Source organism: Vipera ursinii, assembly GCF_947247035.1.
Source record: "Vipera ursinii genome assembly, chromosome: 14".
In the NCBI taxonomy this organism is placed as follows: Eukaryota; Metazoa; Chordata; class Lepidosauria; order Squamata; family Viperidae; genus Vipera; species Vipera ursinii.
The window spans coordinates 2,497,701-2,525,472 of NC_139527.1; the positions used below are offsets into that span (position 1 = coordinate 2,497,701).

Here is a 27,772-nt window from a genome sequence, read left to right on the forward strand (position 1 = left end):
CGGGTGAACCCTGGACTCAGCCCGAGCAGCTCGGGACACGGCGAGCGGATCCCCTCTTCTTCCTCGTTCTCCTCTTCCTCTGCCTTCCTCCTCCTCCATCCTCTCCTCTTCTCTTCCTCCTCCTCCTCCTCCTCCTCCTCTTCCTCTGCCTTCCTCCTCCTCCTCCTCCCTTTTCTTCCTCCTCCTCCTCCTCCTCCCCCCCAGGGGGCGCCTCTGCCTCTCGTTCCTGGACCAGCCGCGGAGGGGGGGGGATGGCGCGAGGGACAGGCATGGAGGCGGCGGGCCGAGGGTCCCCCTGCCCGGCTCTGCGCGCCCCTCTTTGGCCGCGGCTCTGCTGCCTGCTGCTCCTGCTCCCGCGGCCGGGCAGCGGCACCTGGACCCGGGCGGGGCTGCAGTTCGCCTCCCGCAGGTAAGAGACGAGCCTCTGTTTCCCCCCCCCCTTTCCTCCCCCTCCCTGACGGGGCACCCCGCATTCAAGGGCGGCCCTGGAAGCCAGGAGGGCCGGGCCGAGCGAAGCCCTCCTCGCCGTGCAGGAGCCACAGGTACGGCGGCGCTCCCGAAGGGGGGAGCACCGGACCTGTCTGGGGGGGGAGGCCAGGGCCACTGCCCTGATTTCTTTGCCGCTGGGTTCGTGGCGGAACCGGTGGAGCGAGGCTGCCTTTCCAGAGCCCGTTCGCACGACCCGCTGGACTCCAAGCGAGGTGCCGGGACAGCCTGTTGCGGGAATGCAGCCTGAGGAGGGGAGGGGGACCTGGCAGGGGCGCAAAGGGGTGTTATAAATCGGAATTCAGCTAACCCTGGAAGAGTGTTTTGTGTGTGTGCGTGTGTGTGTGAATGCAGCACTGTTTAGGAGATTACCTGGGATCTTGCATCTCAGTTTATGAAAGAAGCCACCAGCCTTTTGCTTGGGCTGGAGAGTCTGCATTACAACCAAAACAGATCAAGAAACTGTGGCTGTGGCCGAATCCAGTTGTAGAACTCAAGGAATCTGCAGCCGTATTTTTTATAAAGCAAGATCTAGTGGCAGTGAGTTCCATGGGCTCAGGATGCTTTGTATGGCCTGGGTGTTGGAAGCCTGGCTCCATGGTAGTCCCCTGGACTTTCCCAAGCCAACCAGCCCCCCCCCCCCCCGCGCGCTGCCTTCTGCTCCATCAAGAAGCTGTTTGGCTGGTGGAATTCTGCTTTTTTTTTTTCCTGTTTATTGGCCCAACAGTGTAAATCAGGCTCCCTCCAAGGGCACTGATGACAACATGAGTTGCGACAGGAGGCCGGACATGGCCTCGGTATCTGGGCACAGGATCCTTCTTCCCTCTCAAGGCTCCCCTGAAAATGGGGAAAGACTCAGAATCTGGATAATGACAGGGAGAGAAGGGAAGTTGCCGCATTTACTCCAAAGGAAGGAAGGAAGGAAGGGAGCGTTTAATTATAGACTCAAGGCTGGGGAGTCACGGAGACGCCAGGCTGGACCTCCAACTCCCTCTGGACTCTCAGCAGCCTTGACCACAGGGGTGAGGTGGAAACCAGATTCCCCCCCACCCCAAAACCTCTGTGGGCAACCTCGGGTCATCAGCTCCAAGGGTGGCACCCAAATTGCCTGTCAAGTGGGTGGGTGGGTTCCTGGTGCCTCCCAGCCTTAAGGTGGTCTTTCAGCCGGGGTGTGTGTGTGTGTGTGGGGGGGAGGGTAGATGAGAGAGCAGGGAATTCTGCTTTCCACTTCTCTGAGCTGCTGGCGCTGGTCCATCCAGCTGTGGGCGGGCGGGCCTCCATCTTCCCAGATGCTGGGCTCAGCATCCCAGCAGCAACTGTGGCTACTTCCACAGCAGAGACCTTTTAACCTCCTGTTCCCAGCCAGGTCCTCTGGCCAGGGATCGGCCGGGGACAGCCGGCCACCCACACGCAAGCCTTCAGAAGAGGCAGAATGACAGGGAAAAGCGACACAGAAAGAGACTTTTGTGAGATGTGGGGCCTAGTGGGGAGTGCCAGGCGCTCTGCTCCTCCAGGGCTGGCAGAGGGGGCGGCAGGCTGGCAGGATGCCGCAAGCCAAAATGGGGAGATTCCCGACAGCCTGGGGAACCTTCCCAGGTGATGTTAAGATATTATGGCACCCGCTTTGTGCATTCGTTAACGAACAGCAAATTTTCTTAGGTTACGGTGTGAACGCAGGTCTGAATCAATGGCTCCAAAAAGAAAATAAACTCCAAATAAGGATTAATCGGATGTGGTCTTCTCCTTGACTTGCTGGGAGTTTCCTTGATAAATTAGGAACCCCAAACTAGGTAACAACGGGGTCATCAGTGCTAGAAGGGAGAGAAGGAGGGGGAGGAGGGGGAGGAGGAGGAGGATTAGTGCAGGCATTTCATTACCCAAACTAGGTAATCAGTGCTCTGAGGACATTATCTAGTTTGGAGATGAAACGTCTGCAGGAAACTGCCAAGTTCAGGGACCACCAAACAGGAAGCCTTTGGAGAGAGGTGGCCAACCGCATCAAAGCGTTGTAGCTTCGAAGGGGGGGGGGCTCAGCATTTTATCGTTAGCCTCTAGGGCACCTTCCCGTCACTGTTTTGATAACAAGCACAAGAAATGCAAAATGTGGACTCTAAAATGTAAAATAGTCGCTGAACAAACGTGGCAAGACGAGGACTGACTGCCGACTTGTGCCAGTTGGAAGGGCTGGGGAGATGGAGAGAGGGGCAGCCCAGGGTCAGGCACACACACCCCCTACGTGGAATGGAAGGGTGGGGGGTGGAGGGCTGGTTTCCTTCCTCCAGCCTCCCGTTCAGTGATTGATGACTCTGGCGTGGAAAATTACAGACTCTCCAGATGAGAACTTGGCAGTGGAGGGTGGAGGGAATTTCCCTTCCTTTGCCTCTTCAGAGCGGATCTTGCAGCTGGGCACTTTTGCACCCTTTCCAAGTTCCTGCTCTCCCATCCCCTGCATGGCGGGCACCCACCCGCGCAGCCCCGCCTCCCACGTCTCCTCCTTGTTGCCCAAATGGCGAAGAGCCCATGCAGTTGCATGCCAACAATGAACGCCTTCAGCAGCTCACGAGTAGCCTTCCTCGGCCGGCTAGGGCTGCATTGGGGGAAAAAAAAAACTTGCTTTGTTTGGGTTAAGCAACAGCCTATTGAGTCCTAGGAGGTCTGGATAATCTGTCTCTCCCAGGCAGAAAGCAAGATCCTGCCTTGGATTTTCTTTCTTGGAAAGCAAAGGCATCAACAAAAGCTAGGGCCGAATTGGACCAGGTACAGGAACCTGGAAAGTTGGGTTTGAAAAATGAAAAATGTCCATGAAAAACAAAACAAAACGCTAAATGAAACTTAGATTTTTAACCCTGTGAGCCAAACAGTTGGTCTCTGTCTGCTGGCCTTGGAGATGCCTGGACAAGTTTGAGTGGGTTTCCACACTGCAGTAATTAATGGTTTGTTTAATTCTGATTGGTTGAGTAAAGCAGCGTTGTTTAATAAATGGAATCGGGTCAATTTAGGAAATCCTAGCTGAATTAGCCATAGCCTGGTTTTTACAGCCTTCCGTGTTTTCATTTACAAGCTCTAGGACAAGTTGGCTAAAGACCAGAGCATGAGTATGTTCAGTAAACAAACCAAAGCTTATCGAACCAGCATCCTCTTTCCTACACGGCTGTTAATCACTGGCACATCCCTATGAAATAGAACCAAAATGAGTTAAGTGGGGCTTTTCTGTTGCATTAAAGTCACACTATAGGGGGCAGTTTTCAGAGGAATTATGGGGCTTTGAGGAGAGGATTGGCATTTCAAAGCTCCGGGTGGTGCGTCTGTTTCTAACACGGGCAAAAATGATGTAGAAAGAATGGCAGAACCTAAGGGGAGGGTGAAAAGGGGAATCAGCCTAGAATCTCTACGTAGCCACAAACAAACTCAAAACCCATCTCCTTTGAAATTTGCTGGCCCTTATCTAACTCCATGCAGGTGCAAAACATGAGCGGAATAGATTCCTGCACATAGACAGGAATACCAATAAATCAGTTCAACCTTCACATACGGACCTGATCCTTTGCATCCAACCATCGCTAAGTGACGAGAACCGTTGACCTCTACTTTTGAGTTATGACTGTCCTAATTCATGGATTTCCAACATGTGGCCCAGATGTGGCACCCACAAATAAATGTCTGTTTTTTTCTGCAAGATCCTCTGATCTTATCGGATGCTGTCGGCCCATCTGACATCAAATAAGAGTTTGCTCACCAACTCCGAATGTTGCAGGATTCCAGGCTGGCGCTCCAGTTTTGGAGATCTGGCGGCCTCCCACGATGGCAAGGCCTTTCTTTCCAAATCAAAATTCTGTTTAGTTTTTTTTTTTTTTGAAGCCTCGCAGACTTCCCTCTCAGGAATGGAAACATGGGCTCGCTGCCCAAGGCACCGCATTGCCAACCCACAGAGGTTGTGGTCATCTTCAAAGGGTTTGGTTGATGCTGTCACGACCTACCCTTAAGTAAACACTTGGAAGCAGCTGCCCTTGTTGACATCCTGCATTTCTGGCCTCTTTCAGAAACTGGTGTTCCTACACGGTCATCAAGACGGTTTCCTGTCACATCCAAAATGGCACCTACCTCCAGAGAGTTTTCCAGAATTGTCGCTGGCCTATGAGCTGTTCGGGGGGCAGGTGAGGACTCGGATGACCGAGGAACATTAAGGTCTCCCAAACCCACCCTATCTTTTCACCATGCCGATCCGAAAGACAGGCTTCTACTGGCCTCACAGAGTGACCATTCATGGTGAAAACGGCGATGGAAAAAATAACTTCGCCTCTACAGCCCTCCCAGGTCTGAAAGCGAAGAAGAGCTGAAGGAACATCGTAAGCACCGTCGCCGTTTCCCTCGGTGGCTGCTTCCCTTAAGGACCAAGTGGTCAGTCACGGTTACAGTCGCTAAGTGGAGACTATCTGCATTTACTTCCCCAGCCGGCCTTCCCCCGGCTTGGTTTGGAGACCCCCTGCTCTAAATGCTTGGTTCCTTGGTCTCGCTTTCGAATTCTCCCTCCAGGCACAGTTTCCCAAGGTTGTTCCTGTCTCCTGAGGTTGCCTCATTCTCTTCTTTTGTCCTTCAGCTACAGGACGGTGATCCGACCGACATACAGGCAGGCGTACAAGACGGTCACAACCCTGCAGTGGAAATGTTGCCCTGGGCATACGGGAGTCAACTGCGAAGCAGGTACTCTTGTGTGTGTGTGTGTTTGCGAGAGAGAATTACAAAGCTTAATGTCTAGGGAGGTTCTCCGTCATCCAGGTCAGGGTTAATAATAATAATAAACCTTTATTGTCAAAGTACAACATGTGTACGTTGAGATTAGCTGAGCCTCCCCCCCCCGGTGCTCCCTCCCCCCAAGACACAGTGACAACAAACCCTCCATCCTACCACACCGTGTGAACAGATTACACCACACACCGGCCTCCCAAGTCAATTCTGCATAAGTTCACAGAGGTTATATCCCATTCGAAAGCCTAACAGCCCACGGATAAAAGCTGTTTTTCAGCCTGTTGGTACGGCTGGCTATACTCCTATATCTCCTACCCGATGGGGCTTTTTCAGGAGGCAACTGGGCTTTCTTGGTTTTCTTGGAAGACGTTTCACTTCTCATCCAAGAAGCTGCTTCAGCTCTGATGGGATGGTGGGGAATGGCAGGATGGATCCCCCTTGGTCATTTGCCTTCTTTCGGAGAGAGTCGTTGAGGCCACTTGGAGCTGACCTTGAGGACACAGATTAAAGCCCCACGTGGCCTCAGGCTCTTCTTAAATGGCACCCTTTAATACAGACGTCTCTCTAGATGGGTGAGGACCTCAGGTGATCTCAGGAAGCAGAGGAATCTGGGAAGGAAATAGGACGGACGGCACAGATGTTGGGAACGTTGCTCGTCCAGCAAGGCAGGTTAATAAACAGGGGAAACAGAGCATTTCCTGAGCATTTCCTCCTCGACTTGCGTCACTAAAAGGCCGGCGTCACAGGATGGCCAACGGGGCAGGGAGAACAAACAGCGTAACAGAGTGGGAAGGGACCTTGGAGGTCTTCTAGTCCAGCCCTCTGCTCAAGCAGGAAACCCTGTATCATGTCAGAAAGAGGGTTTTCCTCCCCTCCGAGTCACCTTTATGGGATTATGGTCTGCCCGTATATTGGTTTCCGTCTCAACCTCTTGTCTAATCGTGCTTAATTCAGGGGATATCCGTATCGTATCAATTCTAGACCGTGATTTGTGCCTGTGAGTAAAATGTAATTGTGATATTTTTTGGGGTGGGTGGAGGGGTGTTCTTTTCTCTCCATGTATCCTGTATACAGATTCCTTCTGCCATTTTAAAGAAAATCTTAGGTCGTGTATTCCTTCCTCTTCCCCACCTCTTTCGCTACTTCCGTACTCCAGCTTTCCACCTACTCTCCCGTTAAACAAATGTTTTGATATTCCAGTTCCACTATTTTTGTGTGTGTGATTTTGGATAAAATTCTTCTTCTTTGTTATTAGGAGCATATATTGCTACCCTCAATATCTGTTTCTGATTTATCGTTATTTCCACTATTAATATTCTTCCCTCTCCATCTGCGTAGACTTGTTTGGGCTTTCACCGCCTCCTTGATACATAAAGCCAGGGCATTTTTTCTTTCGTTGTGCTAGATAGAAAGAAAAATACACTGAGCAAGTTAAGTGAAGCAGGGGTTGGACTTGAAGACCTCCAAAGTCCCTTCCAACTACTACTACTACTACTACTACTACTACTTCCTCTTCCTCCTCTTCCTCCTCCTCCTCCTCCTCCTCTTCTTCTTCTTCTTTTTCTTTTTCTTTTTCTTCTTCTTCTCCTCCTCCTCCTCCTCCTCTTCCTCCTCCTCCTCCTTCTCCTCCTCCCCCTCTTCTTCTTCTTCTTCTTCTTCTTCTTCTTCTTCTTCTTCTTCTTCTTCTTCTTCTTCTCCTCCTCCTCCTCCTCCTCCTCCTCCTCCTCCTCCTCCTCCATCATCATCATCATTAAGCAGCAAAGTTAAAATTCCAAGCACTCAATCAAAGCAGTCTATTAATTAGCTAATCGTTTTTTTTTAAAAAAAAACCTGCAAAAAAACGTAACGTGATGGGAGGGCTGGGCCTTCTCCTTGCTCCCCTGCTCAGGGTCCCTTGGAACATCTCCCTCCTCCGTTGAATTCCAGCTGCAGGAGAGGGGAAGGAGCCCTCCCTTTCTTTCCTCCCCCCTTTCCCCTCTTTTCAGAGCAAATATTTATGCTGGGTCTTGTCAGCAGCATCCCGGCTCTGGCCGAGGGAAGGGGATGGAGGTCAGTGCCGGGTGGGCTTTGTGTGAACAGAGCGCAGATCAACAACCTTTTCTTCGCTGTGTCCCAGCTGGTGACCCGAACTGAACCCGGAGACTTGCAGAAAAAAAGAAAGCTGAAAGAAGAAGAAAGAGAGGCAGAGCCAGAAGGATGAGGCGGTGGCAGCTTTCTGAGGGCCTCTGTGACAAGAACGAGTGTTGTGTGTGTGTGTGTGTGTGTGTGTCTGTGTGTGTGTCTGTGTGTTGGGGGCAATAGGCTGACATGGTAAACTGCTTAGAGAAGCACAGCAAAGCAGTGCTATTGCTCTTCCTTCCTTCCTTCCTTCCTTCCTTCCTTCCTTCCTTCCTTCCTTCCTCTCTCTCTTCTCTTCTCTTCTCTCCTTCCTTCCTTCCTTCCTTCCTTCCTTCCTTCCTTCCTTCCTCTCTCTCTTCTCTTCTCTTCTCTCCTTCCTTCCTTCCTTCCTCTCTCTCTTCTCTTCTCTTCTCTCCTTCCTTCCTTCCTTCCTTCCTTCCTTCCTTCCTTCCTTCCTTCCTTCCTTCCTTCCTTCTTCTCTTCTCTTCTCTTCTCTTCTCTTCTCTTCTCTCCTTCCTTCCTTCCTTCCTTCCTCTCTTCTCTTCTCTTCTCTTCTCTTCTCTTCTCTTCTCTTCTCTTCTCTTCTCTTCTCTTCTCTCCTTCCTTCCTTCCTTCCTTCCTTCCTTCCTTCCTTCCTTCTTCTCTTCTCTTCTCTTCTCTTCTCTTCTCTTCTCTTCTCTTCTCTTCTCTCCTTCCTTCCTTCCTTCCTTCCTTCCTTCCTTCCTTCCTTCCTTCCTTCCTTCCTTCCTTCCTTCCCAGTGGTTACAATGCAGTATTGCAGGCTCATTCTGCTCACTGCCAGCAGTTCGATCCTGACCGGCTCAAGGTCGACTCAGCCTTCCGTCCTTCCGAGGTCGGTAAAACCAGGAGCCAGGTTGTTGGGGACAGTTTGCCGACTCTCTAACCCGCTTAGAAAGGGCTGCAAAGCACTGCATGTAAGCCTAAGGGCTATTATTGCTATTAACTGTAGGTTGTCCCCACCCAACGCCGTGTTTGTTTAACAGTGAATAACTAGATATGTCTAATCTGACGAAGAGAAGGACTAGAGGTGACGTGATAGCAGTCTTCCCATATTTGAGGGGTCACCACCACAAGAGGGGGACGACCTGTTCTCCAAAGCACCTGAGAGCAGGACAAGAAGCGAGGGAGGGAAACCGATCAAGGAAAGAACCAGCTCGGAATGAAGGAGAAATCTCCTGACGGCGAGAACAATTAACCAGGTTTTCCAGAAGAGACTGGACAACCGTTTGTCTGGCATAGGGTCTCCTGCTTGAGCAGTGGGTTGGACTAGAAGACCTCCAAGGTCCCTTCCGACTCTGTTATTCTGTTTTATCCTTTTTCTTTTGCTTTTTCCAGAAACCGTCAGTTATCAGGATGTTCCAGGTGCCGCAGATGGGATCCCGGCTCTGAGCAGAGTGCCCGTTCGACCTGCAACGTATTCTGGTGAGAGGATTTTTTCCAGTGTCCAACTTCGGTCTTGTCCAGATAAATGTTAAAACTCCTTTCTTTCTTTCTTTCTTTTCTTTCTTTCTTTCTTTCTTTCTTTCTTTCTTTCTTTCTTTCTTCTTCTTTCTTTCTCTCTCTCTCTTTCTTCCTTCCTACCTTCCTTCCTCTCTCCCCCTTCCTTCCTTCCTTCCTTCCTTCCTTCCTTCCTTCCTTCCTCTCTCTCTCTCTCCCTTCCTTCCTTCCTTCCTCTCTCTCTCTCTTCCTTCTTCTTTCTTTCTTTCTTTCTTTCTTTCTTTCTTTCTTTCTTTCTTTCTTTCTTTCTCTCTCTCTCTCTCTCTCTTTCTTTCTTTCTTTCTTTCTTTCTTTCTTTCTTTCTTTCTTTCTTTCTTTTTCTTTCTTTCTTTCTTTCTAAACCTGTTCTCTGTTTTGCCTCCGCAGGTTGTTTCAACTGCAGCAAATTCTCGGAGCTTTTGGAAAAAGTCAACCACCTGGAAGCCAAGGTTATTTTCTTTCTTCTCTTTCTTTTTCAGTAATTGTGTTCAGAACGACATTAAAAGGATAGAAACCAGCACGAGAAGCTAATACGAAAAAAAGAAAAAAGAAAAGAAAAATATTAAAAAGGGTTGGAAAAAATCGCCCCAAACAAAGAAGAAGGAGGGGGGGGGGAAAGGAAATTGCCCCCTTAGCAGAGATGGAAAGGTTAACTATTTTAATTAGGGAAAAGAATATAACAAACTTTGTTTCTCCTTGGAAACCGCCTCTGAGCTAACCGTCTCACTTAGCAAAGGAAATTGTGGGCTTAACTGTCATAAGTCAAGACTGCTGCTATTTGTGTACCCCGCTGCATTGGGGTCCAGCTGTATTTTCGTGCCCCTGTTAAAGCCTGATGGATTTGTCCCTTTTTGCCCCCCAGGTGGCTACCTTCACGGCAGCTGGATCCGGACCCTCGGCCGTGTCTCGACGATGCTCCACGGGCGATACGGCCCCCAGCCCTTTAAATCTGTGGGACCCTCAGGGCACGCGAGGAAAACCCGGAGAAGAACGCCTGACAGGTCAGTGAGCGAGAAGGGAGGCTTGCTGCAAGGTCTTTGCGCAGGGTGGGCAGAAAAGTCAAGATGGCAGCCACGCCAATGGGAGCAAAGCCCCACCTTTTTGTTTGTTTGATTTTTCTGGGCGTCTCTTGTGCAAAGGTGTCTCTGAGATCTACCCCCAACCTGATGCATTGTGTGGTGTGTGGATAGAATAGGACAGAATAAAAAATGTGGGAATAATAGAATGGAATGGAATTCTTTATTGACCAAGTGTGATTGGACACACAAGGAATTTGTCTCCGGTGCAGAACCTCATAGTGTCTGTGTATGTGTATATATATATATATATATATAATAGCTTCAAAGACTCAGCTCCAGGCCCCCTTGGACGCCTCCCCAGATTCAGTGTGGTATCAGAGCTGGGAAGCTTCAGGCAAGGGGGCTGGGGCAGAAGACGGCTGCATCCCAGGGCATCTGGGACCGGCTGCCTCTCAGCTCCGGCGCTGGTTTCAGTTTCTGCAGCTGGAAAGATTTATCTGCCTCCCCCCTACAACTCTGCACTCCCCCTTTTATTGCAACACAACATATGCTTCTGGTTTGGTATGTAAGCACTGAGAACGGTTGATTGCCGGGCTGGCTCCATTTTGCACAAAGGGAGGGCTGGAAGAGGTGTGTGTGAGATGAGCAGGGGTTAAGTGTGGAGGGGGGGCTCTGTTTCCCCTCAGGATGGCAAACGTGTGCTGGACCCCCACCCCCCACCCCGACCTTCATCTCGCCACAATTACAAAGGCAACCAGAAAACCAAATTTGCAACCCCCTCCTCTCTGTCTCCTCCTAATTGCTTTGCAATGCAGCCCACCCCCCACCCCCAAACTGGGCAGTTAGTAGCAAAGAGGCTATGGGGTTGCTGGTGTGGGGCCCAGACGGGATGCCTCAGCAGCTTTAAATCAGCTCTAAATTACACAATAGCAGCTTGATATTTGCTCTGGACAAGCGAAGTGGACGTGGAAGCCAGATTCATTTAATGGGGAATGCCGCAACGATTGCGCATAACTTTGAATGGTCACTAACAGAACTGCTGTAAGTCAGGGAATACCTGTCTCTGCAGGTATTTGGGGTTTGATTTAACCTCCCCCAACCCTACAGTCTTCAACAGCTTTTACGGAGTTTCCTCTCCCTTCTTTTCCGTGTTCCAGGAAGATTGGCTTCCCAAGGACCACCGGGCCCCGTAGGGCCCAAGGGTGACGCGGGGATTCGTGGCCCTTCGGGCATTCCTGGGTCAAGGGCCCCGTTGGACCACAGGGTAAGTTTGTTATTGTGCCCTCGAATCCCGGTTCAGATGCCAAAGAACATGGATTAAAACCTGCTCTGGGAGCCTTTCCTTGGAGAAGATTAGGGCAGGGGTCCCCAACCCACGGCCCCCAGCCCATTACCGTGCTGTGGCTTATCCAGAATTCGGCCCAGTGAGTGGCAGGCCGAGTGACGGGCTGGTGGGCTGCGCACGTGGTTATTTATCGTATATTCAGGCTGGCAAAGGCACCCCGAGGGTCCTGCTGATGTCCTTGGTGTCCTTCCTTGGTCCATCTGGACCTCAGGCCTCGCCCATAACTGCTCAGAACAGCAATCACAATAGCACTTAGACTTATATACCGCTTCACGGTGCTTTACGGCCCTCTCTAAGCGGTTTACAGAGTCAGTACATTGCCCCCAACAATCCGGGTCCTCGTTTTACAGACCTCAGAAAGATGGAAGGCCGAGTCAACCTTGAGCCGGTCAGGATCGAACTGCTGGCGGTGGGCAGAGTTAGCCTGCAATTCTGCACTCTGACCACCGCGCCTTCGGTTGTTACTTGCTTGGTTCATCCTTCTCCATTGTCTGTAATTATTTCTTCCAGGTCCTCCAGGTCCACCTGGCCCACCGGGACGAGATGGAGCAAGGGGCTTTCCTGGTGAGAAGGGTCTCCCTGGACCTCCTGGATCACCGGGACCACCAGCCCCAGTCGGCCCCCAAATTTCACCAATCCCAGATCAAAGTAAGTCCAAGCAAGGCTGGCTGGGGAATCCTCCTCCTCCTCCTCCTCCTCCTCCTCCTCCTCCTCCTCCTCCTCCTCCTCCTCCTCCTCCTCCTCCTCCTCTGCTTCATACATCTCAGGAGAGACACTGCAGTAGACGGAGATAGATAGATGCTCTTCATGAGATTTTCTTCATGATCTTTCTTTTCTCTTCCATTTAGGGGATTTGCTTCTCTCCAACTCCTTCCCTGAAACTGCTATAACTGGTCCAATTGGACCTCCAGGACTTCCGGGCCCAATTGGTAAGAATAGCTACACCCCAACCCACTTCACTCTACCTGTTGCATTTGATTAGAATTCACAGTGTTTCGGAGTTCTCTGAGCTTGTGTTTTTTTTTTAATAATGAGGACAAAATCTCCATCGGTCAGTTGCTAATGGTAGCTTTACTTGGAACAGCCTCCATCCTGTGATGATGATACCTTTGACCCCCTCATAGAGGTTGACCAGGATGTGCCATCTTTTTCTCTCTAGGTCCCCCAGGACCCGCTGGAAAGCCAGGTTCCCCAGGACGTGATGTAAGTAGACCATCCATCTCCCCAGGAAGAGAATTGGGGAAGCTGGATGGAATTCCACCTCTGTTGCTGTTGTGTATTTAAGATTTATGTTTTCATGGGGGGACGGGGGGGGGGAGAGAGATTGTTTCCTGGCTCCTGGAATACCTAATATTGGGATGTTATCAAGGAGAGAGCCAACCTACCGTAGGATGAAGGAGAAATTTCTTTAGGAAAACCATCAATCCTTGGAACGGCTCGCCTCCAGAAGTTGTGGGTGCTCCATCACGGGAGGTTTTTCAAGAAGAGATTGGGCAGCCATTTGTCCAGAATGGTATAGGATCTCCTGCCTGAGCAAGGGGTTGGAATAGAAGACCTCCACGGTCCTTTTCAACTTTGTTATTCTGAGATCCAGGAATTCCCAATATTGGGAGGTGAAGGACTATAGCTCCCAGGAAGCCTAGCCTAGAAAAACTCCTCTGAGTCCCACCACCTGTTCGGAAGAATGCCTTGTGTCTGCAGTAGTTTATGTGAAATGGGATCCTGTTGAGATATTAGACAAGGAGGCAGAAACGGAGGGCAAGTTGGGATGGGGCCACCGAGGCGCAACACTTAGAGAGGAACCAGGGCAGGAGAAGGAAACGGCCAGGACTTCTCGGCAGTAAACTATGCTCAGGAAGCACCCGACCCCGCCTGACACAATATGATGGCTTCTTCCAGGGAATTCCAGGATCACCAGGTGCTGACGGGGCCGCCGGCACCCTTGGACAGAAAGGAGAGAAGGTGAGTTTCCAGTTTGGCTCCTATGGAAGTTGAGGATCCAAGCAGACACCCCTGAAACAGAGATGGGCCCCCAATATGAGCCGTCTCTCCTTTGTCTTTCCCATGGCTGAATTCCCCATCCCCCAAATTGGGTTGCGCTGGATTACGGCACCCATTTCCCTCGTCCCTACACGCCCAGGTCTGATGGGAGTTGTAGTCCGGCTCCTTTTGAGCAAAGAGCCAGGTCGAGAGACAAGCTGTCTTTCCTGGTTTCCTAACATCTGTATTTTGGTGTCTTGCAGGGCGACGCAGGTCTCAAGGGCGACCCAGGCGAGAAGGGGTCCTGGGTAAGTTCGGGGTGCTGATAGCCCCCTTTCCTCCTTTCCTCTCCTCCGTAGCTCTTATTTCTTGGTTTCTCGGGCCAAAGAAGACCCCCACCCCCACCCCCCCATCTTTGTAAACAGTTGGTCCCACCTTCCCACGAACAAGGGGGTAGCAGCCATCCAAAAGACCTTCAGTCAGAAAATGTAAAGGCAGAACGGTCGGGACATCATCATCTCTCTCCAAATTAGTCATCCTGGCGTTTTTCAGGTTTTAACCGAGAATGTTCAAAGCTCAGACAACTTTACGTCAGAAGTTCAGCATTTTGGGAGATTGCACGTTTGAAAAGAGAACACGAAATAATTACTGATAGAAGAGAATAATTGCAGCTCAAGGGCTGGTTCTTGGTGTTCTCTGAGCTTGGTGGTGTTCTTGCAGACGTTTCATTGCCCAAACAAGGTGACAACATCAGTGCTAGAAGGCAGAGGGGAAGAAGGGGGGGGGGGAGGAGGAGGAGGAAGAGGAGGAGGAGGAGGAGGAGGATTGTGGAGTCCTTGATGCTCTCTGAGCTGGGTGGTTTTCTTGCAGACGTTTCATGACCCAACTAGGTAACGTCATCAGTGCTAGAAAGGAGGGGGTTTGTGGAGTGGAAGAGGAGGAGAAGGAGGAGGAGGAGGAGGAGGAGGAGGAGGAGGAGGAGGAGGAGGAGGAGGAGGAGGATTATTGTGGAGTCCTTGATGCTCTCTGAGCTGGGTGGTTTTCTTGCAGACGTTTCATGACCCAACTAGGTAACGTCATCAGTGCTAGAAGGGAGCGGTTGGTGCTTTTAAAAAGTGGGGGAGGGTTTCAATTATTCAGTCACAGCTGCCATTTGCATCCTCTTTGGTGGATCCTTCTCTTTAAGGCTAATTAAATACTTGCTTTTATTTTAAAATGGGAGGGATTGGACGGACCCCCTGAAGCAGGGATGGAATTTATCCTTGATGGTATCCCGTTTTCTCCTTGCCGCTGGAGAAAAAAAAGGCTTTCCTCTGCGTCATAAGAAGCTGCTTTCTGGGTTGTGATGAGATCCTCCGAGTAATGCAGTCGTCATGCACAGGAAACTCCCTTCTTCTTCTCCTCCCTTCCTTTCCCCGCTGAGTGCCCAGGCCCCCAACTCCCCTATACAGCCCTTTGCAAGGCTAAGGAACTCTAGGAGTTGAAGTCCACAAGTCATACAAGGCGCCCAGTTTGAAGAGCCCTGTTTTAAACCCTTCCCTGCGCTTCCTTTTCACACCGCAACTTTTAATAACAGCAATAAGAGACAGGTAAACGTGGCTCATCAGTCACCGCTCAGCCTCCCTTACGAGGAGAAGATGGCCAGGAAAAGCTGCTTTAGATGCCTCCTCTGGAGCTCTCGAGGCCAAAACGCCAAGCATGAATCTCCAATTAACCCGCCCGTCATGGCTGGGCCACGGGAGGTGGTCACGGCAAGCTTCCTGCACCCTTGGACCAAGGCTTGATCTGGGTAGCCTGCAAGTTCTCGTCTAACCCTGTAATTCTTCAGGGTGGGAGTGGGGGTGGGTGGGTTTGCAGGTTCCTGAGGATGTAATGCAAATGTACCCCCCTTTCTCCCCCCCCTCCACCTTCTCTGGACCGCATGTTTTCTATGCAGACCTTTTGGTTCCTTCTCTGCAGCCCAAATCCTGCACCAGCTGGCTTTCTTTGCCTGCTTGTCAGCTTCCTCCCCAGGAAACTCTCCCTGCATGAAAGATGCCTGGTTGCCCTTGGAAAGACTCGACCCCCTTCCTGCCTGAATGATAATTGGATTCGCACGTACACCCTCCTCCGGAGAAACCCAAGCGCGTTCGGGTGGCTTGGATGCCTGCGAGAAAGTTGGGACCGTCTAGGAAAGGCGTGGCGGGCCTCCCTCCCCTTTCTCTCCCCCCCCGCCCCCATCCCTGCACACGCGTGTGCGTGCCTTCCTTTCACGGCTGTGTCTGTCTCTTTCGTCCGCAGGGGGAGGGGTTACACCAGCTCCGAGAGGCTTTGAAGATTTTAGCAGAAAGGGTTTTAATCTTGGAGGCCATGATTGGGCTGCATGGTGAGTAGAGACAGGGAAGGAGGACAGACGCCCCCCCCAAGTGAGCCGCTCTCTGGGCTGAAGGGCCCGGGGTCTCGGAGCCCACCTTCCCCGAGCTGAGCTCTCCGGATAGGATGGGGCTGCAGCTTCTGGCACCCCAGCTTTCGTCTCTGTTGATGGGGAAGGTGCCAAGGTAGAAAAGGCTGGCCTGGATGGATGCATCTGTTTGGGAGAAGCTGCCCGGACTGACCTCTCTCTCTGAATGGGAGCTGCAGTGGTGCATATGAAAAGCCACATATCATAGATGGTCTGGCTCCCTCCCTCCCTCCCTCCCTTCCCCCTTTCTCAGGCTCCTCTTTACCTACCTACCTTCCTTCTTTTTGCCTTTCTCATGCTCATCCTTTCTTTCCTTCCTTCCTTCCTTCCTTCCTTCCTTCCTTCCTTCCTTCCTTCCTTCCTTCCTTCCTTCCTTCCCCCTTTCTCAGGCTCCCCTTTACCTTCCTTCCTTCCTTCCTTCCCTCCCCCTTTCTCAGGCTCCCCTTTACCTTCCTTCCTTCCTTCCTTCCTTCCTTCCTTCCTTCCTTCCTTCCTTCCTTCCTTCGTTTTGCCTTTCTCATGCTCATCTCTTCCTTCCTTCCTTCCTTCCTTCCTTCCTTCCTTCCTTCTTTTTGCCTTTCTCATGCTCATCTCTTCCTTCCTTCCTTCCTTCCTCCCTATTTTTCCTTCCTTCCTTCCTTCCTTCCTTCCTTCCTTCCTTCCTTCCTTCCTTCCTTCCTTCCTTCCTTCCTTCCTTCCTTCCTTCCTTCCTTCCTTCCTTCCTTCCCAGAAAAACTGCTTAGTAGTGGCTACCTTTGACTGGATTTCGGGCCCGTGAGCATTCAGAGGGCTCCCCCTCCTGGCCAAAGAAAGGAAAAAATGTTTATCTCTTTTGCACCATCTCGGTGATGGATGCTGTGCTGTAGTTTCCCACAAGTGCATTAATGCAGCCGGTGGTGGTGGTGGCGGCACCAGCAGCAGCTTAGGGAAGCTGGATCCAAATAGTGACAAGACTTCAGGACTCAGCCCTATGTGACGAGCTTTGGTGACTTTGTGATGAGCTGAGTCCAGGCGGAGGCCAAATTCAGTTAAGGACTACGGCAAGAAGAGCGTTTGCAAAATGCGACCCAAAAAATAAATAAATCACAACAATGGTCTTGCTGAGCAACAGAAATTTTGGGTTCAATTGTGGCCGTAACCTGAGGACCACTTGCACTCCCTTTCAGCCTTATCATTTAAGGCGGGGAGAGAATAACGTTACTGCTGTTATTGAATGCTTGCGAATTAGTCTTTTTGTGTGTGTGTGTGCTGGATTCCTGCCTCTTTCTGAATTGGGATCCTGTCTCTGCTATTTCTGTTCACGGGGGGACCTGAGGCTCCTGTGTCAAGTGAGAACAGGGCTGTGTCAGGATGCGTCTTCCAGGAAAAAAAAAACCCTTTGCCTCCGTCTGTTCCTAGAGGGGGTCTCTAATAAAATTACATATCTGTTCTGAGTCGCTTATCTGCCCTGTCTGTTGTGTGCACACTCAGACTAAAACCATACCAACCCAAGAAAGTCCAGTGGCCTTTTGGGGTAAAAAAAAACAAAACCCACCTTTGGGACAACCACGATTTGGATGATGGAGAATCTCCATCGTCATTTGACCACCTTGAGCTTAGCAGTGGAAATTCTGATCCCAAGTGTGGGTCGTACGTCAAGGACTACCTTTTTTTTTTTTTTAAAGACCTGTATTTTTCCGATCTTCGTCTCTGGAAATCTCCATTCCCTCCAAACTCAGAACTTCTCCTGATTAGGCATGACCTGCAGGTTTATTTATTTATTTTTTAATTCCATTTATATCCCGCCCTTCTCCGAAGACTCAGGGCGGCTTACAAGCTTAGCAGTAGCCTTCATTCTATGTATATGCCTGCTTATTAGGGCTTTCATACACCCCCCAAGCGGCATTATTACAAAGTCAGCTTATTGCCCCCAACAATCTGCGTTCCATAGATGGGAGAAATCCCCCGGTACCTTTCTCTCTATCCCGTAAGGGAGACCCTCTCTCACCCACACACCCCTACTCGTACCCCCAGCGCCACCTTTCCAGAGGACCCCGAGTCCCCCCACCCGCCCCCGCCCCTTCCTGTTCCCTCCGGGTGGGCCAACCAATTTGCACTCTGCTCTTCTCGCTCTCCCCGCCAGGCCATTAGCTTGCCAAGCTTCCTAGAGCAGCAAGCCCAACTGGAGCTCCTGGCTAGGAGAGTCACCTTGCTGGAAGCTATCATCTGGCCAGGTAATACGCAATGCGAGGCCTGCCTCTCCCCCCCCCCTTTCCTCTCCTTCCACCGCATGGTGCATTCGCCAGATGCCAGGATCCCAGGGCCCGGCAGCCATGGGCTTTTGCCTTCTACCTCCAAGACTTTGCATGCCATCTCTGCAACAGCCAACCTTTTTCCTGTTGTGTACGACACCTTCCTGAACACAAATGATTTTTTTTTCCCCTTTCAATCCTTAGCATGGTTTGGCCTGTTTCGATTCCCTGGCTGGTGGGAGTTGGGGGCAGCAGGGGCGGGGTGGCGGCTGCAGAATTGGGAGGGGAATCGGAAGACTCTCCCCTCTTCCCAAAGGTAAATCAAGGGTTCCAACGTCTGTGGTATCGAAGCAAATGAGATTTGGATTGCTGGAGCTGTAGAATACCCGTTTCTGCTGGGCATCCTTTGCACATGCTCGGGGGCATCTCCAACTAGCTTGCATGCAACAGACAAAAGACAGCTTGCACCCATCCAGCAGGGACGGGATTAGCAATCGGTTGTTCGGGACGGGTGTCCCACTGCCTGGCGGGTCAGCTCCATTGAGACTGCAGCTCCCGTTAATCCCAATGGCCAAATTGCCTGGATAGTTCTGGGAATTGTAGTTCTAGTGCACCTAGAGAGTGTGGGAGAGCGCCCCGATAGAGACGGGTGTAGGGAAGTGTCTATCTGGGAACGATAGGGAGATGCATAGGAATGGCTTAGAATCGGCTCGTCTTCCAATAGCACGCCTCTCTGGAACGCCTCTTGAGCAGAGTAGAGCTGCTCCTGTACATGGAGGTTCAATTTACCTCCCAGCGGATCAGTCACCTTCACAGGCTCCCCAACCCTCAGCCTGCTGATTGTGCCTTGGTTATCTTTTGCTGGGAGTCAAGCCATTTCCAAAATGGGGTGGGGGTGGGGAAGAGGACCCCAGAGGGGCACCTCAAAACCCTAGTCCTTCCTAAGGGCAAGCCAGCGCATTTCCCCATCTATCTCAAGGTCACAAGGACGCTCGGCTAGAAACGAGCAAATCCTAGAACTTAGCCATTTTTGCCAGGCTGACGTTTCTTCCTCCGTTGGCAGAACCAGATCTGGGATCCGGGCTTGATCCTGCCACTACGGGGGTCCCTGGCTACGATCGGAGTAAACGCAACGAGAACTTGGCGGCCTACCCGGTGAGCTCGCACCGTCCTTCTCAGAAGGGAGAGGAGAGGAAGAAATGAAGGAAGGTCCGCCCGCCATCAGGCGAAGAAGAGGGCTACGCCTGGACTGAGGGGCCTCCAATTTGGAGGGAGCACCACGCTCCATCCTCCTCCTCATCCTCCCTCTGCCTTGGACCGCTGGTGACGGAGACGGGCTGTTTGACGGCAAGGCAGGGCACAGGGCCCATGCTAACAATCCTACTTTGTATTTATTCTCTTTGCACAGATTTGTTCCTGCTACCGAACAAAAAGGAATAGGTGTTATGGGGTCTATGCCCACAGGGGTGGGTGGGTGGATGGCTCTCGGCCCCCGTCACTTGCCACAGCTCCCCTCTTGTGGTCAGACTGGGCCACAAGGCAATGTGGCAGGGATGGGTCAGCATGTGTGGTGCCATCTCTCTGGCACGTGTTCAGCAGCTCATGATGCCGAGATGCTTCCTCTCTCGCAGCACTGCTCACGCTTTGAACCTTAATTTTAGCTTTCTTCGAAATTGGATCTCCCCCCCCACCCTTTTCAGTTCAAAAAAAACCCCAAACCCCAGCCATTCTGCGTGATAGAGCCCTGGTGGCACAGTGGTCAGAATGCAGTACTGCAGGCTAACTCACTGCTGGCAGTTCGATCCTGACCGGCTTAAAGTTGACTCAGCCTTCCATCCTTCTGAAGTCGGTAAAATGAGGACCCAGATTGTTGTGGGTAGGAGGCTGACTCTGTAAACTGCTTGGAGAGGGCTGTAAAGCACTGTGAAGCCGTATGTAAGTCTAAGTGCTGTTGCTGTAAAGCAGGACTTCTCAGTCCTGGGAATTTTAAGACTTGGCTGGCTGGGGAATTCTGGGAATCGAAGTCCACATGACTTAAAAGTTCCCAAGGTTGAGAAATACTGCAAATGGATGGAGATGGACTGGGAATTCAGTCATTCTGGACGGACAGACAGATAGACAGACAGACACCCCAAGTAGCTGAGCAGAATTGGGAGCTTCCCCGCAGGGATTTGAAGTGTTTCACGAGTGAGATGAGAAAGAATCTCGTGACATTTGTTGGATAAACCGACAGATTCTTGCCCAAATTCTGGGCATTTGGCAGAAGGAAATCAAGATCCGCAAAAAAACAAAACACCCTTACATGGGATTAAGAGGGGAGTCTTTTATTTATTATCACAACTTTTTGAAACTTGTGTCTTTTCTTGTAATAATAGTCTTCCTTTATTACCGGTATTTTTGGGAAAGGTTTGTTGGGGAAGGGATGGTGGCGAAGCGAGGATTGCTAGCTTGTCCTTTCCGGCATCAGTCAACAATTTTGAGGGAGAGTAAATATATATATATATTCTTCTGTTTAAAGAATAGCCTTTGTGCCTCTTCATGCCTGCATCTACTTGATCTGCGTTTTTAAAAATTAGTGGTATCCTTGCACACCTAACACAGGGCGTCTTTTCCTGGATGCCTCTCTTGGCATCCCTTAGGCTCACTCTTGCACCCCACCTTTTAAACCGGTCCCTGGTGCCCAAAAGGTTGGGGGTGGGGTCCGCTGACCTAGAATGGGCGGATACGCTTGGCAAAAACTGCATCGGGTTCCTGCAGTTCTGTTCCTGTTGCATGCAACTTTGGAGTGCGGTTTTGGAGGGTGTTTTTTTTCTCCGTTCATTCACGTCCAGGGTAGAAAAAGGAATTGCAAGCAGGTAAATCGCAACTCTTGTCTGGAAAGGCATCCTGGGTGCCCACCTGCTGCCTTCCAGGTAGGCACAGATGAAGCTGCGTCTCTTGCCCCAGAGGCTTCGAAGCCAATCGGAAGTCTTTTCACGCTCTCACAAAAAAAAAAAAAAAAAACGGGTTCGATTTTGCAAGACATCCCTCTGTTTTTGTGGCATTTGTGGCCACTCCTGTTTCTTCCCAGCATGGCCGAAGTTCTGCCCAAATGCCAGTGGTCAATCTCAGAGGTTGGGGGTCAACTGAGGCTGTGCAAGAGGTCCTGAGCGGTTCTCGGCCATCACCACGGCTTTGTCCCCGACGTGGCCTCCGATCAGTAGAGAGACGGCTCCTTCCACGTGACCGGTAGCCGCCAGAGCGATCACGGCCTTTTCCGTTGGGAAGCCCATCTTCTGCAGCTGCTGGAGCCTGAGTAGGGGGCAAAGAGAAGGCAGCCTTGGGGGTGGGGGGGTGGTCAGAGGCCGGAACTGTCAGGCCCACAAAACAAGAACGATGGGCGGCGTTACTTCTGAGTACTGTAGTTTACTGTGGTTTACCTATAGACAGAATCTTGCCGGAGTAAAGCAACTGCATGCGTAACTATAAATATACAGGTAGCCCTCTCCATACAACAGTTTGTTTAGTGACTCTTTGAAGGTATAACAACACTGAAAAAAAGCGACTTGGGACCATTGTTCACACCTACGACGGTTGCAGCGTCCCCACGGTCACATGATCAAAACTCAGAAAGACACCTGGCAACTGAAACTCATATTTATGACGGTGGCAGTCTCCCAGGATCATGTGATCAATGTTTGCTACCTTTTTATTTTTGCCAAGCAAAGTTTGTTCCCAGGGTTTTGCACTTACAAATACACTACTCCTGCAGCTGGAGGTTCTGTGCAGCTCTGCCCGCACCCGATTTCTCCCAAGGACTTACCGGAGGGAAGAAACGGAAGATTTGGGTAGCTTCAGTTCTTCTTCATTACCGTCTTGCAGAGAAGCCCGGATTCCTGCTTGTATTAGCTCTTCTTCCGTCAGGAAATCTGGGAGAGAAAAGACAGGAGTGCCCAAAGCCTCTCGGGGGTCTGAGAAGGGGTGCTGGGACGTAGGGGGAAAGAGCAGCTGGGACTCCTGGGCTGCCCTTTCATCAGTCCAAGATGGAGGAGGAGGCGGCAGAATCTGGACAGCAACTGTCCCTGCCAGGTCAGGTGGAAACATCTGCTGCGCAGGAATTCTGGGAGACAGGAGAGAAGAAACAGCCAAGGGGGAGAAGTGAGTCAAATTGGGTTAATTGTCTATTAAGATGAGAACTGGGGCAACTTGGGATTGTGACAGCTACCATCCCACAACTCCCTAGCTAGTAAGGTGAACGACAAGGGCCGTTGGGAGTTGTAGTTCAGCAGTCCTAGAAGGCGATGGTGCCCAACTCTTCTGCACCCAAAAGGGTGATGTGTGAATGCAGAACGCAGCCAGGTATGCATGCATGCATGCACAGGCTCATCCCTGCATGCTCCAATGCAGTGGGTTTTTGCATGGCTGGCTCAGGAATGCTGGGAGTTGAAGTCCACAAGTCTTAAAAGTTGCCAGGCTTGGAGACTCTTGCTCTGTGCATCTGAGAAAGCCCTGGCTGCACCAAGAATTAAATGGGCTCTTTTTCCCAGATCTATCAGAGCCAAGAAGAACCTCTTTGGAAGGAAAGCATCATGAGATCTCCCTCACCTTCCTAGTCCCATGCGGATCCTGTATCCCAAGGCTGATCACAATACCCGGTGGAACAAGGGGGTGTTGTAAACACTACGCGGTGCTTCCCCACCCAGTAACTTTAGGAGTTGAAATCAGCGCCTTTTAAAGTCTCTGAAGGGGAGCAAATTTCTCCATATCATTCCAAAAACACCTGTCCTTTCCGGCTGGCTGGGGAATTCTGGGAGTTGGAAGTCCCCCTACGATTCCTGGGGAATTCTGGGGGCTGAAATCCACGTTATCTTAAAGGGTTCCTGAGGTAGGGAATGCTGTGGTAGGGGCACAACTTTACACGGTTCCAAAGATACCTTTCCTTCCTGTCTGTAAATGGGAGGGGGCCGGATGCGAAGGGCCCGATTAAGTGAGAAAAAGTCCTTCTGAGGCGGCTGCAGCCTGGCATCCACTCTGGCAGCCTTTCCAGGCGTCTCCTGGACGACGTCCCAGCACAGTCTGAGGCATTAAGGGCAATCACAGAATCATAACATCATCACAGGCCTGAAGGGGACTTCGGAGGTCTTCTAGTCCAGCCCCCTGGTCAAGGCAGGAGCTCTTATTCCAGCCCAGTCAAATGGTTGTCCGGCTTCACCGAAGAAAACCAGGGTGTCAAGTTTCCTTCAAAAGGCACCTTGCTGCCTTCTAGTGTCTCCAGGTTAATAGCCCCCACCTAATTGCGAAGGCCTCCTTCTCACAAACCGCTAACATCGAATGTTATTGCTTGACACAGAGGGAGGGCTGCCAGTGATTCGGGGGCCGCGTGAGTCCTAGAGCGGCCCTTCTCTTTCCCTACGGGTCATGGAGAGGGCCCTTTTCTTCCCATTTCCCACCCTCAAAGCCCACCTGTTTGGAAAGGATACAGGCCAGACCTGTCAGCAGCCCAGAGAGGTGCAAGAGGAAGGGAGAACGTGGGGACAGGATCTCCCCGAGGCCGAAGAGCAATCCAGTCAGCAGAGCCACGGGCAGCCACCCCGAGTGCCTTCCGTGGCACCCCAGCAGAGCCAGGTGGACAGGGATGTAGCCGCTGATGGTGGTCTGGGCTTCAACGCCCCAGAGTCCAGCCAGGAACAGGTAGACCAGGGCTGAGATGGCAGCAGAGAGGGCAGTGGTCCGGAGGTAGCAGAGGGTCCCTTGCTGCAGCTCCAGGCGCCAGCTCAGCGGTGGGAAGAAGAGCAAGCTGGTGGCCAGGAGGGGGGCGTTGGCGTGGCCCAGGCAATACGTGACTAGGCGGAAGGCTGCAAGAGAAGAGACCTAGTGCTGTGAACGCCGCTTCCTGTTCTGTCATTGTCATGGCCTTTATAAGACCCCGTTGGAGGTGCTCCGTGGGCCCTGGAGTAGACTGCGGTTAATTCAGTCAATCAACCAGAATAGAGCTGGGAGGGACCTTGGAGGTCTTCTAGTCCAACCCCCTGCTCAAGCAGGAGACCCTATGCCATTTGAGACAAGTGGCTGTCCAGTCTCTTAAAAGCCTCCAGCACCCACAACTTCTGGTGGCAAGGTGTTCCACCGTTAGGAAGTTTCTCCTTAATTCCAGGTTGCTTCTCTCCTCGATTAGTTTCCATCCGTTGTTTCTTGTTTTGCTTTCTGGTGCTTTGGGAAAGAAGTTGACATTCCCCTCCCTCCCCCCTTTCTGGCAGCCCCCTCAAATACTGGAATAACGCTATCGTGTCCCCCACTAGAACTGGCCGTACAGTTCTTCATATCTTTTTTGTCTCCAGGCCTTCAGTCATCTTAGTTGCTCTTTGCAATTTTTCCAAAGTCTCAACATCGTTTTTGTAACTAGATGCGGCATTCCAGGTGTGGCCTTACTAAGGCTTGATAAAGCGGTACTAAGACTTCACATGATTTTGATTCTGTTTATACAACCAAGGATTGTGTTAGCTTTTTTTGGATGCTGCCGCACATGGCTGGCTCGTGTTTAAGGGATCGTCCAGGAGGAGTCCGAGGTCCCTCTCACAGTTACTGTTTTTTTGAGCCAGGTCTCGCCTAATCTGTGCTTTCTAAGGCATAGCTTAAAAATGCAATCTGACAGAAGCATGGGGGGAAAAAACCCCCAGTAAAACTCAAAGAGGAATTAAGTATTTATAATAGGGATGTCCAACCTTGGTAACTTTTAAAGACCTGTGGACTTCAACTCCCAGAATACCCTGGGAGCCAGGCAGCCACTCAGGTATGAGACACCCCATGATCCCCAGCCGGCTGCACTAGCTGTAAATCAAGGCATTCCAAGGCGCCGAGTGAGGAAAGTCATCTTGGTTTGAACAGAGGAAGTTTCAGAGATGGAGACCCACCTTGCAGAGGGCTGCTTAGCAAGCTGGGTGATAAGACGAAGTGCCCCCCAATTCCAGTCCCCCAGAAGACGCTGAGAAGTAGCATCAAGACAGAGGAAGCGATGGGGAGATGCCGGACCCACCTCAGCCTGGGGATTAGCATGCCCCTAGGAGAAGAGAGGGCGATTATTAACTGAAGGGAGCAGTCCAGCCACTTACTAAGACTTTTATTCCCAATAAACCTCGTAAAATGGGTGCCACACAGAGGGATGAAGGACCCTGCTCGGATTATCATCTCTTGTCCTGCAAAGAACAATCATCACGACCGCCTCCCAGCCAGGGAGATGCTTTGATTTGCCGAGTAAATTATCGAAAGTTCAACCGTGTGGTCTGGGCTGAGATCGCTACAGGCACGCCTCAACTTATAACCATTTGCTTAGTGACTGTTCAAAGTTACAATGGCACGGGGGGGGGGGGGGAAGTGACAGCCCAAGCTGTCTCTGAGCCACATCTCACACACACACACACACACACACCGGCAATTAAAACCTCTTAAATTCAGTTCAAGCCCAGCCACTCTCGGCTTTGCAGCTGCCCATTCTGAGGCTTCCCCCTTTTTTTTGCAGCCCGGAGTGAAGCAAGGCAGCCTGGCTTGCGAAAACAGGAAGATTCCCCCCATCCCCACCCTCTTTCTTCCCATCGATTTCACCCTGCTCAAGAATGGCTGCTAAAGGGAGGGCTGGGGGCTGCCCCGGGCTGGCTGGCAGCTGAACAGCTTGCCGAGGGCCGGCCTGCAGCCATTTTGGACATGCCAGCAGCCGTTTCAGGCGTCGCACATGTGGGAATGGCGAGGGAGCGTCTCTAAAGAGAAGGAAGCAGGCAAGATGATGTGGGGGGGGGTGTTCTAAGCAAACCAGACCAGCCGTTCGAAAACCCAACCTTTGCCTGGGGCTGCAAAGAGCCTGATGGACCCCATTCTGGTGTGTGTGTGTGTGTGTGTGTGTGTGTGCAGGTTGGGGGGTGCTTATCTCCCACCCACCCTGTCCATCAAGCCTGGCATTTTTCACTTCCTTGTTGGCTTTCTACACCGTTCCACAAGCCAGCGGTTTGCTAACATTAAATTCCAGTTTCTTAGGCAGAAGCCGGCACGCGCTGTCTCCTTACGATCTTGGACCACAATTCAGGCCCGTTTGTGGAGGAAGAGGAAGTGAACTTCAAACCGTTTGCCTCGAAGGAGGCAAAATTGTCCATTCCAGAGGCGAAACTTGAGTCTGCAACAAAATCCACTCGTTATGGCTGAGCTACGATTTGTTGGGATGGTGGCTGGCTGGATTCACACCCTGCGCTAAGCCAAACTCTAATTTGTGGCTTGGTTTGGATCCGCAAACGCTGCTATCGTCTTTAAAGTAACGGGATGGCTCAAGCTGCTGTGAATCACAACCGGCTTCCTCAGAGAGAGTTGCTGTGCCCCACTGAGGGTGCTCCCCGATTAAAACCATCTTCGGCAATTAATTTCACAAATTACTGGTGAAACGCTAAATGCAACGTGAGTTTCCAGGAGGAAAATGCAGTTCAAAAGAAAAAACGTGCACCGTTTTAAAGTCGGTGCCTGGTGGATTGCAACCACGGGAACATAGAATAAGAGTGTGGAAGGGACCTTGGAGATCTTCTAGTCGAGCCCCCTGCTCAAGCAGGAGATCCTATGCCATTTGAGACAAGGGGCTGTCCAGTCTCTCCTTAAAAACCTCCAGTGATGGAGCAGCACCCACAACTCCAGGAGGCAAGTTGCTTCTCTGCTTAATTGTTCTACCTGTCAGTAAATTTCCAGGTTGCTTCTCTCTTTGATCATCTTCCATCTGTTACTTCTTGTCCCGCCTTCACAGGCTTTGCAGAAGAGATCAAGCCCTCATCTCTGAGAAGACTGGAAGTTTGTTATCGCATCACTCCTAATCCTTCTGTTTGTTGGGCTAGATACACTTACCGTTCTTCTTCTTCTTCGTAGGTTTTAGCCTCCAGCCCCCTAACCATCTCTGTTGCTCTTCTCTATGACATCGCCAGGGCTCATTGCCTTGGAAGAGTGAGGAAGATTCTCAGGGATGAGTCACACCCTGGACAGTATCTCTTTACTCTCCTACCATCTGGTAGGAGATATAGGAATATAGCCAGCCGTACCAACAGGCTGAAAAATAGCTTTTATCCGTGGGCTGTTAGGCTTTTAAATGGGACATAATCCTATGCAGAATTGACTTGGGAGGATGGTGTGTGGTGTTGTTGGTTCACACGGTGTGGTAGGATGGAGGGTTTGTTGTCACTGTGTCTTGGGGGGAGAGAGCGCGGGGGGAGGCTCAGCTAATCTTTGACAATAAAGGTTTATTATTATTATTATTATTATTATTATTATTATTATTATTATTATTATTATTATTATTATTATTAATCTGTACCTTAATTTGAGACCAAGGAAGTCTTCCATGAAAGATCAGAGAATTCTCTGATCGGGATCGACTGCTGTTGAGGAATCGGGGAGTCTCACTTTTTCACTGCCCTCGTAGCTTTGAACGGTCACTAAATGAACCGTTGTAAGTCGAGGACCGCCTGTATACCCTTGGCTGGTCTGGGTGGGAGTTAAAATCCAAAGCCCGGGACTCAGGAAAAGCACCACGTGGCCGACCCCTGCCCTTCCCTCTTGCAACCGTCATCGCGGATAGGCTGTGCAAACTGAATAAGGTACGACCCTTCCCATCATCCACCGCCAGCCTAACCCAATCCCTTGGCCAGAGCCCTCCACGTTTTCCCATCCTTCCGCCTCTTGCGCGACGATCCCCAAGAAGAGCCCAGACGGTACCATTCTGCTCCTGGCGCGGGGGTGCACCAAAGCGGAAGGAAAGAGCCACAACCCCACCCTGCCCCTCTGGCTGCCTCTTACCGCCTCTCTCCTCGCCTCACCTTTCTCTCTTCTTTGCAGTCTTCGGGGTTTTTTTTCCTCCGCGAAGGGAAGCGCAGGAATGGGAGGAGCCGCGCGAAGGGCGGCGCCCCCCTCC

The 27,772-nt window shown here is 51.2% G+C and overlaps 2 protein-coding genes across 3 annotated transcripts; one reads left to right on the forward strand and one right to left on the reverse strand.

The window, feature by feature from the left end:
• Positions 1–251: 251 nt before the first annotated feature.
• Positions 252–19,255, forward strand: EMID1 (EMI domain containing 1; the record flags this gene model as incomplete). Its single annotated transcript, XM_083373396.1, is given in 15 exon segments — positions 252–409; positions 4,527–4,640; positions 5,084–5,187; positions 8,707–8,793; positions 9,235–9,296; positions 9,710–9,848; positions 11,024–11,104; positions 11,107–11,130; positions 11,722–11,859; positions 12,060–12,140; positions 12,371–12,414; positions 13,111–13,173; positions 13,455–13,499; positions 17,754–17,844; positions 18,926–19,255. Coding segments are annotated over 15 exon segments (1,371 nt in total). The 3' UTR covers positions 19,066–19,255.
• A 366-nt stretch (positions 19,256–19,621) lies between these two features.
• Positions 19,622–27,736, reverse strand: RHBDD3 (rhomboid domain containing 3). Of its 2 annotated transcripts, none has more exons than XM_083373343.1 (6): positions 27,678–27,736; positions 24,753–24,898; positions 23,322–23,696; positions 22,776–22,917; positions 21,665–21,961; positions 19,622–21,153 (listed from the first exon to the last, which is right to left on the reverse strand). In XM_083373343.1, the coding sequence occupies exons 2-6, from the start codon at positions 24,892–24,894 to the stop codon at positions 20,970–20,972; spliced, it is 1,140 nt and encodes a 379-aa protein (XP_083229469.1). In that variant the 5' UTR covers positions 24,895–24,898; positions 27,678–27,736; the 3' UTR covers positions 19,622–20,969. The 2 variants fall into 2 exon arrangements, with proteins under 2 accessions (XP_083229469.1, XP_083229468.1); XM_083373342.1 differs by lacking the exon at positions 27,678–27,736 and adding an exon at positions 25,441–25,639.
• Positions 27,737–27,772: the final 36 nt, after the last annotated feature.

What these genes read in the sequence shown, in the direction of transcription:
- RHBDD3 (XM_083373343.1), bottom strand. Translation starts at nt 24,894, where the DNA reads ATGCTAATCCCCAGGCTGAGGTGGGTCCGGCATCTCCCCATCGCTTCC. An exon ending in GCTAAGCAGCCCTCTGCAAG is followed by an intron (nt 23,697 to 24,752) that starts GTGGGTCTCCAT and finishes CTTCTCTTGCAG; the next exon opens with CCTTCCGCCTAGTCACGTAT. An exon ending in GCTGCTGACAGGTCTGGCCT is followed by an intron (nt 22,918 to 23,321) that starts GTATCCTTTCCA and finishes TTAATGCCTCAG; the next exon opens with ACTGTGCTGGGACGTCGTCC.